The sequence below is a fragment of the Bos grunniens genome, chromosome 3 (assembly GCF_055505025.1).
Source record: "Bos grunniens cultivar Pamir isolate PY7600 chromosome 3, Bosgru_T2T1.0, whole genome shotgun sequence".
Classification (NCBI taxonomy): domain Eukaryota; kingdom Metazoa; phylum Chordata; class Mammalia; order Artiodactyla; family Bovidae; genus Bos; species Bos grunniens.
In genome coordinates, this window is record NC_141167.1 from 45,833,868 (window position 1) to 45,852,595 (window position 18,728).

Here is an 18,728-nt window from a genome sequence, read left to right on the forward strand (position 1 = left end):
AGTCGAGTCAGTCATGTCCGACTCTGTGTGACCCCATAGATGGCAGCCCACCAGGCTCCCCCGTCCCTGAGATTCTCCAGGCAAGAACACTGGAGTGGGTTGCCATTTCCTTCTCCAATGCAGGAAAGTGAAAAGTGAAAGTGAAGTCACTCAGTCGTGTCCGACTCCTAGCGACCCCATGGACTGCAGTGCACCAGGCTCCTCCGTCCATGGGATTTTCCAGGCAAGAGTACTGGAGTGGAGTACCATTGCCTTCTCCTCATTAGAAGGGAAAAATTTCGTTTTTATTTAGGAAAACAGTTCCACTTAACACATGGGATATAAGTTCATTGGTAGGTATGTTACCTGTTTGCAGTGATCATAAGTTTCCTCATAATTGGCTGTGATTTTACATATGGAATTTTTTTGTCAAATATTTTGGTAAAAGGAAGTTAAATCCTGGAATTAAAATAAGAAATTCTGAGTTCACGTGCAAGGCAATTGGGTATATTTCTGAGATAAGCCTTGTGCCCTTCCAATAAGTGTGGGAAAATATTGTCCACTAAATAGTTTTAGGAAATGATTAAATAATGAATATATGTGAAAGTTATGTGCAAACTGTATCCAAAAGAACTAGAGGCCTATAAAAGTATTGCTACAACTGTATAATTGTTGTGTGAGGTTATTTATTTATTTATTTTTAGATTTTCAATTGCAACCTAAAAATTTTCATATCACTGTCCAACTGAAACACTAAGATGTGGCAAATGTTTATAAGGATAAAACTGTCGGTGAAAAAGCAGAGCCCTAGAGAGTTCAATTCAAAAATTTGCCCTTAATTTTTTTTGTTTGTTTCCTTGCCCTTTCAGAACCCTTTCTTGTTGGTGTTTTATAACTCACTTTTAAAATGACTTGGCTTTTGAAAATATGCTCTTATTCCTTTTTCCTTTTACATGCAAATAATATGATACACTGGAAAGTTATCCTTAAAAGTCACCCCTCGTTCATGGCCCAGGTAAAGTGGAAAATAATCATTCTTGGTACTCGGCTGATTAGGTGTCAATCTCCAAAGTCTCTTCCTAGACAACCTTTAGCAGCCAGAAAAGATGATTTTTGACCTTGAAGATTTTAGCATTGCAAATCCAAGAATATGAGCAAATGCATTTTCTTTTTAGTAAACTCTGAATTTGCATCCACTGGAGTGGCATCTGAACATCATGACGTCTACTCTATCAGCGATGTAGAGAGATGAAGGGACATTCTCACTTATCATGAGGAAACGAAAAGCTTATAGCCTGCATTCCACGAAAAGCAAAAAAAAAAAAAAATTATTTCAGGATGATAAATCTTATTTTAAAGAGAGAATTGACCCGTTGGGTTTAGAGAATAAAAGAGAAGTCTAAATATAGCACCAGCCTCGTCAATAGGTTTCTTAACATATTGCTGCTTTGGGGAGTTTAAAGACGTGTGAGACTTTATATGTCTGTGTGTGCCTTTACGTGAGAGAGGAGATGAGTGTGTGTGAGTGTGAGAATGTGTGTTCCTGGCCGGAGGAGAGGGGGTGGAAGCGTGAAGGGTGGTTGGAAAACCCCTTCTAATTTTGTGCAGCCACCCCGGCCCCAGAAGGAGAAGGGAACGCGAGAGCAGGCACAAAGGTCGTTGCCTTGACTAATGTGAAGAGACTGAACCGCTAGCAGAGACTTTTCTCCTTGGCAGCCAACAACCTGCAGCCAGGAAGGCGGGCGGGGGAGGAAACCCCGAGGAGGCGCTCCCGGCCGCCTCTTTGCTGAGATAGCAGGAGCGGCAGCCTGCGGAGCCACGGGCACAGCGTCACCGAGCCGGTGCGGGTGCGGGGCGCTCGGGAAGGCGCAGAGGCCCGGAGGCGCTGGTGCGGCGGAGTCGCCCGCGCTGCAGGACGCCGCGCCGGGGCCGCCGGAGCGCCACGGGCCGGTCGAGCTGCAGGAAGAGCCGGCGGCCGCGCGCTGCCCGGCGGCGCCGTGCCTCGAGCACCTGCTTGGAGCCCAGCGGGAGATTGAAAGAACCTGGAGAGCTCGGCCAGTCGTTCCGTTCTTTACAAAAAACAGCCAGAGCCGGGAGAAGGCAACCATTTCAGTACTCCGCGGGACTGGGAATTTGCTTCTCACAATTTGGGGGAGCCCGAGTAGAGGTCAGAGGGGCAGGCAAGGATCCCGAAAAGGAGCCGAGGGCTGTGAAAGTGGTCACCCCCTTCTCTATTGCTGGAAAATCTCCTTGACAGGTTTTAGCACTTTGAGGCTGCTGCAGCTGGTGTCGTCGGAAAAGGGGGTGGGAAAAATAAGAGAGGGGGCGGGGAGAGCAGGGAGACACAGCCAAGAGCCAGGAGCAGCGCCTCCTCGCCTGCCAATCCAGGCACCTGTGCACCAAGCCACTGCACCGAGGAGGACCCCACTCCGGGAGAACCCCGGGCTTGAAGCCACGGACAGTCAGCCCCTGCGCAGCGAGTTCTCACAGGAGGGACCTGCAACCGCCCACTCCAACGTCGCCTGCAGCCGCGAGAGCGCACGGCCCCTCCGAACCGCCCGCTGCTTCCTGGGTCCCCGGGGATTCTCGCCCAGGAGAGGCGCGGCAGCGGGCACGGGGCTTTACGGAGTTGGGTGCAAGATTCGCCTTTTCGGCTCGTCTCTTCTCCTCCCAGGATTTATTGTCTGTGGAGCCTTCTGGGGTGGGGAGGGAGCTGCGCCTCCGCCACCGCCGCTGCCGCCTCTGCTGCTGCGGTCGCTTGCGCGGCGCGCAAGGCGGGCGGAAGCTGGGGAGTGGATGCGCTCCTGCCTCCCCCGCCAGCGCTTCGGGCTTCCCCTCGGCCGCTTCCCGCGGAAACCTCTCCAGCTGTCCACCTGAAGGGCACCAGCATCATGGTCTAACGTGGCAGCTGCCTGGAATCCCCTCTTTCTCCTTCTCTTCTCCTCCTTCACCCCTCCTCTCCTCCGAGGTCCCTCGTGCCCACTCTACTGCGGACCCCCGGACACTTTAAGGAATAACCCTCGGCAGCTGCACGATTCACTTTCTCCGGAACCTCATGGGCAGTTTCTCCCGCCGGCGATGTGAGTAGGATACTATTGCTCCGGGGCCAAGGGGGTCGCTGGGGCCTCGCCGCTTGTGGCCGCAGCGACAGTGAGCGCCCTAGGTGAGGGACCCAGGTGGCCGACGGAACGGGGGTGGGGGGTAGGAGAATCCGAGCCTTCAGCGCTCCCTGGGAGCTGCTCGCCCGGTGGCCCGCGGAGGTGGCGAGGATGTGGCAGATTGCGGGGCATTTAGAATCGCATGTTTGCTGTTGCGGGTGCTGGGGAGTGCCGAGTGGCCTGGGCTGGAGGGTGAGCTTAAAGGGTTACATATTGCGAAAAGGAAGGCAAAGAGCGATTTGGGGTGCTGGTGCTGAGACCGACGGTTGAGCTGAGGTTGATCATAGTTCTTTATTATCTTGAATATCTCCAGTCAGCTTTTTCCGGAGGTGTCTGAAGGATGAAGCGCTCCTTTGATATTGGTTCTCTGTCTCTCTGTCTCTCTCTCTCACACAGACACACTTGTGGCAGGTCACGTTTGTCCCTTTATCTTAGAAGCTGTAGTATTACTGTGTGATGCCTATTTGTTTGAAAAATATAATTAGAAGACCTTTATGCCATTGGGAACCGAAGGGATAGGGTGGGGTTTTGGGGAGGGGATGAAGGGGAAGAAAGAGTATAAATGATTGGAGGACCAAAAGAAGTGGGGGAGCGATGGAGCGAAGCCCTTCTTCCCGGGAGTCAGGGAAAGCGATGTCTCCTTTCCCCTAAGCTAAACAACTCCAGCCCACACATCTCCTTTGTGTTGCTCGGAGAAGCTGGTGAAGCAGCACTGTTCCCAATCCCAGTACTGGGCCCCCTTCAGCATCTTGCATCCTCCTTTCAGTCATTAAGGATGCAGGACTAGTTTTGGGTGCTACGTGGAAAGAGGGAGGAAAGCACATTAGCATCAGGGTAATCAGAGCACCTTAGCTCACGGACAATTAAACTGGGTGCCAAAGGTTCTCCTGTCTTTACAGTTTGCAGAGTCAAGAATGGGAATAGGGGATGGGACTTTTACAGAATGTCTTTAAAAATAGTATGACTTCATGATAACGGAGATGGCTGCAAAATTGCTTCATTATACTACTTCTTGGCCATCAGGGCTGCATAAAGGACCCGCCTCCGCCCTCTCCCTTACTGTCTCCTCCCCATCAAGTCACAAAGCGAGAGGGCTGGGCGAGAGGGCGCAGCGCCAGGCAGAGAAGGGAAGGGGTCACTTTCACAACTCCCAGGAATCGGCTTCAAAAAGGAACCATCTGCGACTCCCACGACTCCCACGTTCCTTTCGAACTTCTTCAAAAGAAATTAGAAAACGGGGGAGGGGAGGGTGCGCTCAGTGAGACATGAAGATCTTCCACCTGCTCTTTTCCATTACTTTCCCAATACAGTTTCAACACATCGAATTCACCTGCAGTGGTAACTGGGTCACCACGTAAATGTGTACCTGTGTACGTTGAAATGTGGTTCTCTTGGTAGATAAAACGCAATTCATAAGTGAGCATATTTTAACGTGGGTAAAATTTCTAACCACAATAGAGATTTTATAGCGTGGGCGAGAAGAGTGCATTCCAGCGAAAGCAGGACACGTGATCTCCAACGGGAGAGATACAGTATTAGGAACTCGATTTTCTTTGTTCCTGGCTGAGCCTATGAGATGCTCAGCATCCCTGTTGCTTAAACCCTCCTGTAAAACGGAAAAATAATAAAGTTGATGAGGGAGAGACTAGAATGCGGGGAAGCACAAGTAGATACCTGCGAAGGGTTTGAACCTTCTGCTTCGCCGCCACCTCTCCTGTTTTACTGCCCACCTTCCACCCACCCAGCTCCTCGCCACCGCTAGCCCCCTATTTAAAAGTGAGACCTTCCTTCCGGGAGACGTGGCAGAAAAGTTCCCCAGCCCTGTACACGTGGGTTCTCTAGCGCCTCAGAACCTGCTGCGTTTCTCAACAGATTCTGCCACCTCCCCAGTCCAAGTGTCACGCCTCCATCCAGGCGTCTTGAGCTGACTTCACAGACTCTTAAGAGAACCTCCAGGAGATTTTGTGCAAAAGACAGTAGAACAGAGTCCGTTCCCTGCTTCTTGGAAACCGTTGAGAAAGTAGGAACGTAGGAATGATTTTATTTTTCCTTAAAAATAAGGCATATGACCAAAGTATGTCGAGAATGATGTTTAGTGATGTTTGCATTTGGACGCCCAGGAAGTGTATCAGGCCTGTGGAATGTCCTGAGGTGTGATTATTTATTAATTTAATGGAATTAGAATTTGTTCTAGACCCACAATTTAATTAGTTCTCTGACTTGGAAATTTCTTATTTCATTTTTCACTCCATGTTTTATAAGCGATCTTACTGGGTCGAAGTTTTTTAAAATCTGGGTTATTTCTGTACTGTGTTGCATTGCATCATACTAATATGTTGGTAAGGAAAGCAGAGTCAATTTCCATGACATATTATGAAGTGAAAGTTCTTTATGCATTTTTAAAAATACTTGACTGTCCAAGAAAAGATGTGTACTTACCATGGCAACCCTTACATTCCCCATCACGTGTGCCTGCACATTTGCAGCTTCAGAATTAGAAACCACTTCCTAAAGAAATAAACCTGTTTCTGTTACAGTAGCCATGTTTTATTCTGAATTTTAGGACTGCTTTAGGCTGGCATTAAAATTTTCTTAATTAAAATCCCATTTCACTTTTGTTTGTAAGCTTTAAATGATTCTGCTTCCTTTATAAAATTCAAAACATAGCCTAAAGTGTTTTGTGTGTCTGTATTTTGGTGTGTTTTTTATGTTTTAAAAATTGCAAAGATGGAAATTAATATCACTGAATTTTTAGCAAATATAAAATCATTAAATGACAGTATTATCCACATAGTGTTAATTCTCAGAGCATTTCTTAGATTTCTTTCATTTGCAGTTTGTAGTCCATAATACCTGATATAAAAACCTAGTTTTTTAAATGACAAAATATTCACCTTTTTAAAACACTTGAAAATTTGAAGATATGTTGATGTATCAAAATTACACCTATTTTTACTATAATTTTATCTTTTGATGACTTTTGCTTCAATATGAGTGGATCCCTCATTCGATGATATTATCATTTCATTTTATACCCAAATTAACAGAGTACACAAAGAGTAATCAACTACTGATAAATTACCATCTGAGTTATTTCTGGATCCTTGTTCCCTTTTTTCCTTCACGTAAATTATTTCACAGTCTTTGGAAAATTTCTCATTTAGAGAGCATGTGCTATTTGTTGAGTATAATAATTAATAAAAGACAAAAAGACATTACTTGTTTGGGTCTCTCCAGTAACTATGGCTGCTTTGTAGAGTATCATCCACATTTCTTTTTGAGTGGGTCTAGTCAGGCACGTGAATTTGCAAGATAACTTTGGGGAAAACATTAATTCATATCTATGACAAAGAATGGACCTTCAGTTTGTGCCAAGCCACCTGACCAGTAAGTGACTCATATCTCCAAGGAAGAACATACTGAAGATGATTCTGGGATCTTCCGAGAACCTTGACATTTTTCTCTTTGAAGTCTTTATTACATCAATATTCAATAGAGGGTTTTTAATGCCTCAGGATTAAAAATTGAAATTTTAATATCAAGCAGCAGTTTGACCATATAGTGTTGCTATTAAATTATACTCTGAGGGACTACAAAATCAGAAAAGAGATTCCTAGATGATAGGTTTTGTACATATGTTAAAATATTGATTCATGAATTGTCAATGAAAACTCAAATTTAAAAGTGGTACCATAAGTCAACAATATTTGGAAAATGATGGCCACAAATCAGTAATATTTTTCCTTTACAAAGTTTTTAGCCATGTTTTGTGAATCAGGCTTTAATCATTAGAAATATTCATGTTTTTATAGAAAATACTCTAATGAATTATCCTGAGATAGTGAAAGAAAATTAAGAAAACCAAAAGTATTATAATTCCAGAATTAACATGTGACTTGGTAATACAAACAAGTCTCCTTTAATGCTGAAAATAGAAGTAGTAATAATTCCTAATTTATAATTCTAATACATAGCAAATAATCAGACAAATGGTACATTTTAGAGGAGTGCAACATAAACTTTTTGGTACAAATCAGGTTTTCCATAGTAGTGTGTGTGTGTATATGTGGTTATATGTAGTGATGGAATATGCTTTTAAGGTATGCTATTTAAATAGGAAATATATTTATTTCCTATTTTGGAATTAATTGATATGTTTAAAATTCATGAGCTCTTGTGTCCAAGAGCCAACCCTGATCATCTGGCTTCTCTTAACATAGTGCATAATTACAATAACAGCTACCAGTTCCTAAGTCAGGTGCTTATTTCCAAATAATCTTTAAAGAAGCAATATTATCACCATTTGAAAAATTAGAATGTTTAGATTCAAAGACAGAAGTGATAGGTTCATGTCACAAAGCTATTAAATAGAAGGTGATGAAGATTTAAATTCAGATTTGTCTCCTGTACCTTTTCCTCCATACTATGTCTTCTCCCTCATAGGCAAAAATTGGTGCTAGTTAAATAACTGAAATCTGTAGGTCATTGAATTATTTTCTAATGAATAAAGAAAACAATATTTTGAAACAGCTTTTCAAAGTTATCAACATATTTGGCAGTAATGCACCACATTACTTCTTTTTTTTTTTTCTTTTTTTTTTTTTTCACATTACTTCTGTGGCCATCTTTTAATATTGGTATAGAAAACGCTGCTGCTTGTCTTCCTGGCATGATTAACTCATGATAGAAACATTTAATAAACTGTTAGAACCTGTCATATAAAAGCACATTAAGGAAGTTTTCAATAAAGCAATTTTGGGTCAATAGCTGTCGTATCTACTTTGAAACAGTGATGATATATTTGATATATAAACCCCTAGAGAGGTATCATATATGCTATTTAAATTATTAACCATAACAGAAAAATTATCATTTGTCATTCAGTGACACATGAAAAATTATTAAATAAATTTAATAACCCAAAGGATTTCCTACATATACTCCCTTTCATTGTATGGTTTACTGCTTGATAAATTACTTAAAAATCTCTATACAAAAATATTATTTTACTTTAATAAACATGGAAGCAATAGTATTTATCAGAAATGAAGTATTAAAATTTATATTAGCATTGGCATGATCTGTTTAAATATTTTAATACTAGAATAGATGCTTAACATTGTTTAAAGACTTTACTTTCTTCTTAGTAATGGACTTTCTTCAGTTACATCAGTATATTTTTGCTGTACATGAAGTTTAGTACTTTGAGAGCATCTTTAACTTTAGGTAATAGTGATACGGGGCCCAAGGTTATAGAATAACAAACTTATTAAGAACAAGGGAATTTCAGGATACGTGTGTATGTGTGTGTGTGCACGTGCACACATGCGTGTGTATGTATTTTCAGAGAGAAAATTAAATTTTGTGCTCTTCAAGAAGTAAGATAGTATGAGAAGTGAGAAGCTATAGGTTTCAATTATACAATACAGATGAGGTAGGTGACCTGAAAAGAAAAATACTGATAGTGTAAGTACAATCATTATGAGATTTTCACAGGGAGAAAGAAAAGAAAGTGGTACTGTGGACTACAGAGCTAACAGAGAAAAAGATGTGAAAAACAGTCAAAGAAAGCTATTTGACTTAATTCCCCAAGAAGAAAAAATAGGCTTTTAAGCTATTTTGATATTGAAAGATATAAAGATATATTTGTGTAGTGGAAAAATATTTTATAGATGGCTGTCTGCATTATCAAATTATTTGCTAATGGAAGGAAAGTCAGGAAATGAACCTTATTGAAATAGTGCCTAAATATTATGAGGGTATTTGTTGCACTAAAAATGTGCACAAAGCTAAATGGACACAAAGCTAAAATGTGTCAGCTGAATTTGAAGAATTAATGTAATGCAAATGGTGTAGCTAAAATAATTTAATAGTGCAAATAATAGACTTCTTAAGTGTTAACTGATTAAGTGTTCTGCATCCAGTACATTCACCATTGCAGTTCTTAACATGAGTAGGCAACCTACAGAGTTATGAAGGATGGAGATGTATCTCAAACCTCATAGTGTTAGCATTGACAACACATTGAATACTCTGGTGTTACTCTGAGTCGATGTAACTCAAGGCGTGAAAAAAATTTTCTTCCCTACTTCAAGTGTAATTAATTTCTTAAGACAATTATAAAAGCTATTGTAATTAAATCAAATACCTATTTCAACTTCCGTGATTGTTAAATATTAGCAATGTCCTTAGGGTAATATTATATTGTTGAACATTGAGGATACCACACACATACACATATAGCTGTAATTGCTCTATTTTATAATACTCACTCTCACATAGCTGTCATCTTACTATCTCATGAGTTGATAACTTTTCAGATGGAAAAGGCTTTAGGGTCTTATTTTACAAAAGAGGAAACTAAGTACAGATAAGTTTGCTTTCTTGTACAAGGTTACACGTGTTGGTGAGAGAAGCACAACCAGAGCTCTTCACTCCCAACTTCTGCCACTAAAACCATACCCGTGGACCATTGAAGTTTTTACACCTTACGAAGGAAAATAGGGAAAAGAACCTTAATCCGATAAATTAGGTTAATGAAGTCAGCCAACAGGATGACCCACCCAAAATACGCTTCTTTCTCATTTTATTTTGGCCTGAGGTTTTATTTGGCTTAAGTGTTTTGGACAATTGCCTTATCTTTCCATTTTGATTTGACTGTCTAGGCAGTTTAATTCTATACATTTAACATCTATGAAGTATTCTATTTTTAAAAAGGTACCATTATTTAAGAAATATGGAATTAATTTCACTAATAGTAAAGAGTTCTAAGTTTTGATACTATATTCTTTTTAATGAAAGTTAAAAATGTTCTTTAAAATTACTGATCTATTTAGAATAATGCCAACTAAATATCAGATGATGGAAAAGTTCAATTCCTTTTAAATGAATTAATGTCCTTCTAAATTTGCTAGTTACATTAAAGCATTAATTAATGATTTTTCTTACCAAAAATCAAGAATTCCTTAAAGTGAGGTTAGGCATTTCTGTAAAACATTGCCTTGAATATTGATTAGGAAAGATTTTTAATCAGGAAAGCAAAATATGATACAGCTGGAAAATTTAAAAGCATACTCATTTCTATTAATTTTTTGCATTACAAAGTTATATTTTGAAGGGCCCTTTGAAATAATAAGTTCCCTCTGCCACTAAATATCTGTTTATCTGTTATGTTATGACTGTTATGACTTTAAAGAAAGGAATTCTCTGTTCTTTCATGAGACAAATTTGAAACAAATGTTCTTGTTTAATGCTTTCTCTAATGCTAAAATTCTGAATCCATTTTATCTAGAATCTTCAGTTATTGGGAAACTTAAGGCAAGATGTTTTTGAACCTACTACAAAGCATATTAACAACAACTATAAAATATTTTTGAAATTATGATGTACAGCCTTTCCTGGTAGCTCAGTCGGTAAAGAATCTGCCTGCAGTGCAGGAGACCCAGGTTCGATCCCTGGGTGGGGAAGATCCCTTGGAGAAGTAAATCGCAAACCACTCCAGTATCCTTGCCTGGAAAATCCCATGGACAGAGGAACCTGGTGGGCTGCAATCCATGGGATTGCAGAGTTGGGCATGACTGAGGGACTAACACTTTCATTTAAAATATGTATTTGTCTTATATAAAGGCATATAGAAATATCTACAAACATTTATTTAGCAAGATGTACCTAATAGCCACATCTAATAACTATTTTTAAAAGACAAATGAAATTTCTTAGTATAGCAATAATATTTAAAACTGAAGAAAAAATTAGTGACTAAAGTAGTTCGTTACCTATCAGCAGATTAGCTATGCTTTTCATTTGTGGAATGGATCTTATTCATGCCAGCTTTCAGTGTACTGTTCTGGGGCTCGTGGGTGTAATAGAACGGAACATATTTCTGTATCTGTGAACATAATCCCACACAACATTTTACATGACAAAATCTGAATGTCCTAAGACTGGGTGTTAAAGATAAGACGTCAACCTTTATCCATCCAGGGTTTGAACCACCTCCATATTAATACATGTTTTATCTTACGAAGTATCCAATGCTATTTAAAGAGATGGTGTTTTGTGTTTGCGTCTTTGCTTGCTAGTTTGTTTGTTTTCTTACTTGCTTGCTTTTTCTATCTCGATAAAACTAAGGTTTGCTTTCTGCAGACAAAATAGCAAGCTGCTGAAACAAACATAGTAAGCCAAAGTGGGAAATGAACAAGGAAGAGGTGCAAAGGTGATATATTTTTGTACTTTGGTATAGAAAGAAACTACTAGAACTGCAACACATATTTATTTTCTATATAAAAATTATGAAGAAAAATAAGCTTTATTAATGCTTATTAATATAGTTACTAAATAGTTATTAAGAGTTAATAAATATATTAATTAACAGATGGGTGCATGCTCATTTACAAAAATTTATTAGAAAAACGAGGAAAATGTGTGATTGAGAATGCATTTGTCTTAACGTCTAAAATGTGCTAGTAAATAAAAAGAGCACTGTTTGTATAAAGTGTTTAATGTTTGTTTTTTCTAAATACAATTGTATATATATCGAACTCTTAGTTCTCAGTACACTCTATATGCCTCCCATTCTAAATACACTCCCTGAGCCAAGCCCAGGGTGCTCAGTCACTCAGTCATGTCCGACTCTTTGTGACCCCATAGACTGTAGCCCACCAGGCTCCTCTGTCCATGGAATTATTCAGGCAACAATATTGGAGTAGGTTGCAATTTCCTTCTCCAGGAGATCTTCCTGACCCAGGGATCAAACCCACGTCTCCTGCATCTCCTGCATTGGCACGTGGATTCTTTACAATGGAGCCACCTGGGAATCCCATATGTCTTCTCTACTATTTATTAATTAGTATAAATTCAGCTGTGAATACATGGTGTAATGCCGACTGCGAATGGAATAATATCAGTCCCTTTGCAGTCAGTCTTAAGGATGTACTTGTCACCCCTTTTGGCTCTGCATGTGACTAAGACAGCCCCAAACCTCAAGGGTACATGTCTTCTTTGCACGTGTAAATTTATCCATTATTTTTAGAATGGAATATATTCTTAATCTTCTTTTTTCAGGTAGAATTTCTTTGTATGATAATGTGTGAAAATAAATAGGAAGGCCGAAAAAGAAAGTTGAATTTGGATTCTAGGAATATGAATGAATATATTCTTGTCTTAAATGTCACTTAATGTTTTTAATATTGTTTAATAATAGGTAAAATGGTATATTTTGGTATAAAAAGTAGAACATTTTAATGAGTCAAGAATTATAGTCTAGTGGGATCACAGTATAAAAGTAATATAATAGTTTCCAGTATTCATACTGAAAAGGAAGACAACAAAAACTCTGTGATGCTACTTAAAAGGTTTTATACTGTTCTAGCTCTGAGACAAGTGAGAAATTTATCCTTAAGCTGAGTAAAGATTACTGTTAAGTTTGTACCTTCTTTTTTAGAGGGCCTAGTTAAATGAAAAAATACAGACAACAATAATGAAACTTTAGAGTTCTTTGGTAATCTTTCAAAAAAAAAAAAATCAAACCTTTAACCTTTAACTTATGTGATTTGTGAGATCACCCAAGATCACTCTAAACTGGTCTTTTAGGGATTCTTCAAAATGTGAATGTGCACCCTTCTTAGCCTCCTTAAGTAATTGCTCAAGTGGCTTCTCCAGAACTAGCACACTTGATTTTTCATTCCCAGCAGACTAGTTCACAGCCTAGTGCAGAAAAAAGGCATGTTATGTGAATGAATGGTCTCACTTATGCCTCTGAATGTCTCAGACTCTAGCAGCCTGTAGTGTGGTTCCTCTGGGTTTCTTTTTCTCTTCCCTTTCTGAGGCTATCATAGGATTTAATTTTCCAGTTCCTCTTTGCAGTTAGGCTGTCATGTGACTTACTTAGGCCAATGCCACAGGAGCTAAAACTGAGGAGTACCTTTTTGGAGTAGAAGTATTTATGACCTAGTGCACTTTTTGCTCTTCTCCTTAAATAGCAATTATAGACACATGTGTCATGATGGGGCCTCCATCAGCCTGGTCTCTGAACAACTGCACTAAGTCATCCCTTTTAATATGGAGCATGGGCAAGAGTGAATATGTTCTTCTGTTAAGATTTAGGGGAGTTATTTGTTACTAAATTTAACCTAGCCTTTCCTTCTTTTCAAATTCATTGAGTGAAATTCTATTGAAAGAATCCTGATGTCCATTTTATGCTATCACAATTACAGAGCTGTTATATGGACATGCCACTAGTTTACGTTTTAATATAACAATGAACTCTATTTTATGATTGATTAAAATTATGGTAATTAAAAACTATTTAAAAGATACAAAATAAATCTACTTGAGACATTTTTATATGCTTAAAGCACTTTGACTTTCTCAGTTTGTAATTTTATGTACTTGCATATTTTGATACACCTAAAGTCTAAGAACTCTGATATCATTCTTGTACAACACAGCAGCAGCTCCCCTGACTCATAACAAACTGAAGAAACTAGAAAGATATATATGTGATCATTCTACAGTTTGTTGGTAGAATACTTTTAATTGAAAAAACTCTACCATGTCTACTAGAATCTGCAATATTTTCACAATTTAGTACATTTTACCCAAGTTCATGCGTCTGTTCATTCATCTATTCTAAATATCTATTGTGCTGTTACTCCACACCATGCCCAGTGCTGGGCAAGACTGATTACAAGTGTGACTCCTGTTTTTATGGCACTTGCAGCCAAATGGATTATACAATATTAAAAAACTAACCATACTGGAAATATACAACTTCAAGTTATGATAAGAGCTAAGAAGAAAAAGACCAAAGTACTGAGAGTGAATATAATAGGGATCTGAGCAAGAGAAGGAGAATTTCTGATGAACTGATATTGAAATAAGATGTCTAAGATGATAGGAGTTAGCCAGGCAAGAGGGAGAAAGAGAATTCTAAGGTAAATGGTATATGCAAAGAGTCTACAGCTGAAGAAGGTGGTACATTGGAGGGCAGTATGCAGTGTGGCTGAATGTTAGGGAACAGAGGGTGATTGGCATAATAAGAGGTGAAAAGCGAAAGTCCTGTCCAACTATTTGGGACCCCATGGTCTATACAGTCCATGGAATTCTCCAGGCCAGAATACTGGAATGGGTAGCCTATCCCTTCCCCAGTGGATCTTCCTGATCCAGGAATTGAACCGGGGTCTCCTGCATTGCAGGTGAATTCTTTACCAACTGGGCTATCAGGGAAGCCCTGTAATATGAGGTAGGCATGAACAAGATCATCTCAGAATTTATTGACCTGGTTAAGAATTTAAAATTTTTATTCTATATCCAGTGTGAAGTCATTAAGCATTTTTAAACAGAAGAGTGATCTGAACTTACTGATTTTTTAAAGTTATCTCTTGTGCTGTTTTTAAACTCATTACAAGAAAGTCAGAGAGGAAGTAGGGATTTATAAATTAGGAGATATTTACAGTAGATTGGGCAAGAGATTAAGGTATTTCTAGGATTTTAGTCATGGAAATGGAGAGAGGTGGATAGAAAAGTGAAGTATGCCTTGTAGAAGCTCTTATATTCTTTGCTAAATTGATAGCAGGAGAGAGCTAGAGAGGAAAAGTATGGAACTGAGGATTATTCCAAAATTTCTGATAGGAATAACTGGACACTTAGAGATGTATTTTATTGTCTGAAGAATCCTACATAAGAAGCTAATCTATTCAGGCATAACTAGAACATTGACACTAATATTACGGAACCTGAATAACTGACATATTGAGGAAGCATGAATCAGCATGTCAATTTATATACATAAACATCCCTATATAAAATTAATGGAAATGTGTGAATACTTTTGTAGGGAAAATAATTAAAACCTCTTTTTAAGAAAAATATTTTTCAAATAAATGATAATTGAGTACATTAGAATGACTCACTTGATATTGCTCTCTTGGTTTCCTTCTAATTATTCTCTGGTAGGAAAAGAAAACATGAGTGTGTATCCATTCCTTCTGAATACCAATTTCTTCCACCTCTTTCTGTTATGCTTTAATGTTTGGGAAGAACCATTTACTCCTGGTCCTTTTATATTGGGTTGTCTGAGATAAACAGAAGGCTGTTAACCGCTGGTATACATTGTTTTAAGCAACCCATCTGAAGCACTTCCTGCCCTCTTGTAGCCCTGTAGCTACCCAAGTATCCATACTGTGAAGTTCTCTCGACAAGGCCACACACATCTGCAGATTATTACCTGAGCTGTCTCTTTCCTTGAGCCTTCCACATTTGTAATATCCTGATGCTAAGCTCTGTTAGTTCAGATACAGTGTAAATTGCTGTCCAGAGAGTGCATATGTAAGTAAAATGATGATCTTTTATTTATGTACATATTTTGGATATATTATTTAGGAATGTGTTCAGCTGCAAGTAACCAACAATTTGTAGCTTAACTGAATAAAATATTATTTTACCCTTTCTTCTAGTTAGCATTTGCAGTGGTAACTAAAAATCCCAAAACATTTCAGTGGCTTACAACTACATATATTTATTTCTCACTTAACAGAAGTGTGGAGCAGCAGCATCTCTGCTTGGCTCTGTCCACTTAGTCTTCTCATTCCAGCATCCAGGCTGAAGGGATGTGTTCTCTTGGTGGAGGTCAGGAGAAAGAGGCCAAACTGACCCACTCAAATTCAATGAAAGCTTCCGTTCACACATAGCACGTTTTATGTTCATTCACATTCCATTGGCTAAAGCAGGCCATGTAACTATAATCAAGGCTCAGTGATGCTTTTAGGAACTCTGACTCTGTCTACATCATTGCTTATGGCTTGCATAGCATTCTTAGCATTTATATTTGAAAAGACTATTCCTTCCATAAGACAGCTGCCTTCAAGTGGATTGGTATCTAATAGAAGCAGTGGATATCAATTGTGAGTTCTCTCAGGTCTCTTCTTTATTTTTTCTCTCCTTTTTTCGTAGCCAGCCTACAGATATGTTTGATTCAGTAGTACTTGCAAATATATTTTGATTTTTTTCTTTTTTGAGTTTAAATGTATTTTATAAATTTCTAAAATACATTACTTTGGCTATGCCCTACTATTTCCATAACATAGCTATTACCCTACCATGGGGCACTTGAATAAAATAACATTCATCTTGAAAATTAGATGAATAATAATTCAGTTTTAGTTTGGATAAACAGAATTTCTTATTTTTTCAAACACTGAGGCTTTAGCTATGAAGTAAAATTTTATTCTTTTATGGAAATCTGAAGGATCAATGGAGTGATTTAGATTTTAAGTATAGATATACTTTGGAACTCTCAGATAATTGATGCTTAAATATCAGTTGACAAAACTATCATCTTAAATTCCCTTTAAAATTTCAAAACGTTACATATTTTATTTTTATTCAGGCCTACTTTATCTAGGGCTTCCCAGGTGGCTCAGTGATAAAGAATCTGTCTCCCAGTACAAAAGATGTAGGTTCGATACCTGGGATGGGAAGATCCCCTGGAAAAGGAGATGGCAACCCACTCTGGTATTCTTGCCTGTAGAATCCCATGGACAGAGGAGCCTGGTGGGCTATAGTCCATGGGGTTGCAAAGAGTCAGACATGCCACAGCAACTGAACAACAACAAAACACTTTATCTAGAACTTTGATTTACAACCATTATTTTTTTCATGAATCATATTTTCACAAAGAAAATTTATTTTTTTCTATTACATAGAATTGGAAGTATTTATAACTAAACTCTTCAAAAGTAAATATATAAGAGCATTTATGTTTACCTTCTTTGGTGTTCTTTTGAAACCACTTGAACTTCTCTGAATAACAACACAGTCACCACTAGATCAATGGTTTTCAAACATTTTTGTAATCGTGGAAAGATTTTATCAAGTAAAATAGTACAAAAAACTCCAATGTATAAAACAGAGGAAGGTAAGTTTGCTGTGTTTGAAAATCACTGTTTTATGTTCAAGAATTATCAAATCAAAATATAGTTATTTTATAGTTTCTCACCTTTTAACAGAAAAAATATTTTACTGTCAATTGGGGAAGTCTGAAGAAAATATAGACATAATTTCTTTTCAGTTACAGGTTACCAACATAATTAGCATTGAGAAAAGTTATTTGAATTGTCTTATGCTCCAAACAGGATTGCATTGCATTAGCTCTTCCTTTTCCTTTTTTCTCTGATTGACAGAGGGCAATATCTGCACAATGACTCCTAGAGGGTTTCACTTTATCATACTAAATTATCAGTGTATATTCAAGACCTCTCTCTGCAGGACAGGAAGGTATTTGGAACTGCCACTGATGCCTCTTAATGAGTATCTTCTGTACTCAGCCAAATAAGTAAAATGGTAGTGAAAACACAACTCTAGGATAATCGGAGGCAATCAGAAAGACTCATTTTGCTGAATATAGTTCATTAGTTTTGGCTTTAGCTTTGGTTTTTTATTTTGTCAGAGCTTAAGATCACTTACTTCCCTCATCCCAAATATCCTGTTGAGACTGGTTGCAAATTTTGTGAAAGTCAACTCCAAGTAGATCAGCAAAAAAGAGCTTCAGAAGCAAAGGTGGATAGAATGATTATTTCCTCAGAATTTCATTTCTCTGTTATACTATGTGACACAAATATTTGAGAGTACTTGGGGGAGGTTTCTATTTGAGAAGACATGGAATTCTTATTACCTTTGTTGGCTAACCCATATTACTCTCTTGCCTTCTGTCATCTTGGCCTTGAAATTTTTCCTTTATCAAATAACTGTCAAAATTTTATTTTGCTGGCCTCTGTGGTTTAGTGATATACGTAGTTGAATTGTAGTCAGATGAAAATGTGGGTTTAAATTTGTTTCTGTTACTTTTTTGGTGGGTGACCTTAAGAAAGTTAATTTTAATGCTCTACTTCATAGTTTACTCACACTTGAAACAAACAGACCATACTGTACTGTGAAAGTCACTCAACTGTGTCTAAGTCTTTGCAACCCCAGGAACTGTAGCCCCCCCAGGATTCTATGTCTGTGGAGATTCTCCAGGCAAGAACTCCGGAGTGGCTTACCATGCCATCCTCCAGGGAATCTTCCCAGCCCAGGGATTGAACCCCAGTCTCCTGCGTTGCAGGCAGATTCTTTACCAACTGAGCCACCAGAGAAGCCCTGAAACAAACATAATATTGCTCATTTCACATAAATGTTGTGATGATTAAATAATTCATGTAAGAACAAGTATCTAGCACACTGTCTTAGTGATACTTTGGACATGCAAATTGAGTCACCTTCTCTCTCCAATGAAAATAATTTATTGATTTGCCATTTGTTTGGGGATAAAGACCAAAATTCGAAGTTTTTTCTACAAGTCCCTTAGGTCTGTTATTCACACTGCAACTTGACTTCCTACATGTCCAGAAATGTAGGCCCCCTTTCTTTGCCTTGAAGAGACTTGTTTCCTTTAATCTTAGGGCCATTTCCTATGCTGTTCTTATTAACTGCTCTCTTCACCTGGTTAACTCCTAGTCTATGTTCCTGTTTCAAAAGAGTGACCATTTCCTGGGGAAGACCTCTGCCATCACATCTCTTCTGGCACTGTGCATGCAGTGCAATGCCATACAAAGT

At 38.5% G+C, this 18,728-nt stretch overlaps 1 protein-coding gene across 1 annotated transcript in view; it reads left to right on the forward strand.

Annotated features, from left to right (window-relative positions):
* The first annotated feature begins 2,928 nt into the window (after window positions 1-2,928).
* The window catches only part of LRRC7 (leucine rich repeat containing 7), a 602,937-nt gene continuing 587,137 nt past the window's right edge, over window positions 2,929-18,728 (forward strand). The window contains exon 1 of the mRNA XM_086390542.1: window positions 2,929-3,059. Within this exon, the coding sequence (XP_086246668.1) occupies window positions 3,058-3,059 (2 nt within the window). The 5' untranslated portion in view covers window positions 2,929-3,057. The remainder of the gene's footprint in view (window positions 3,060-18,728) is intronic.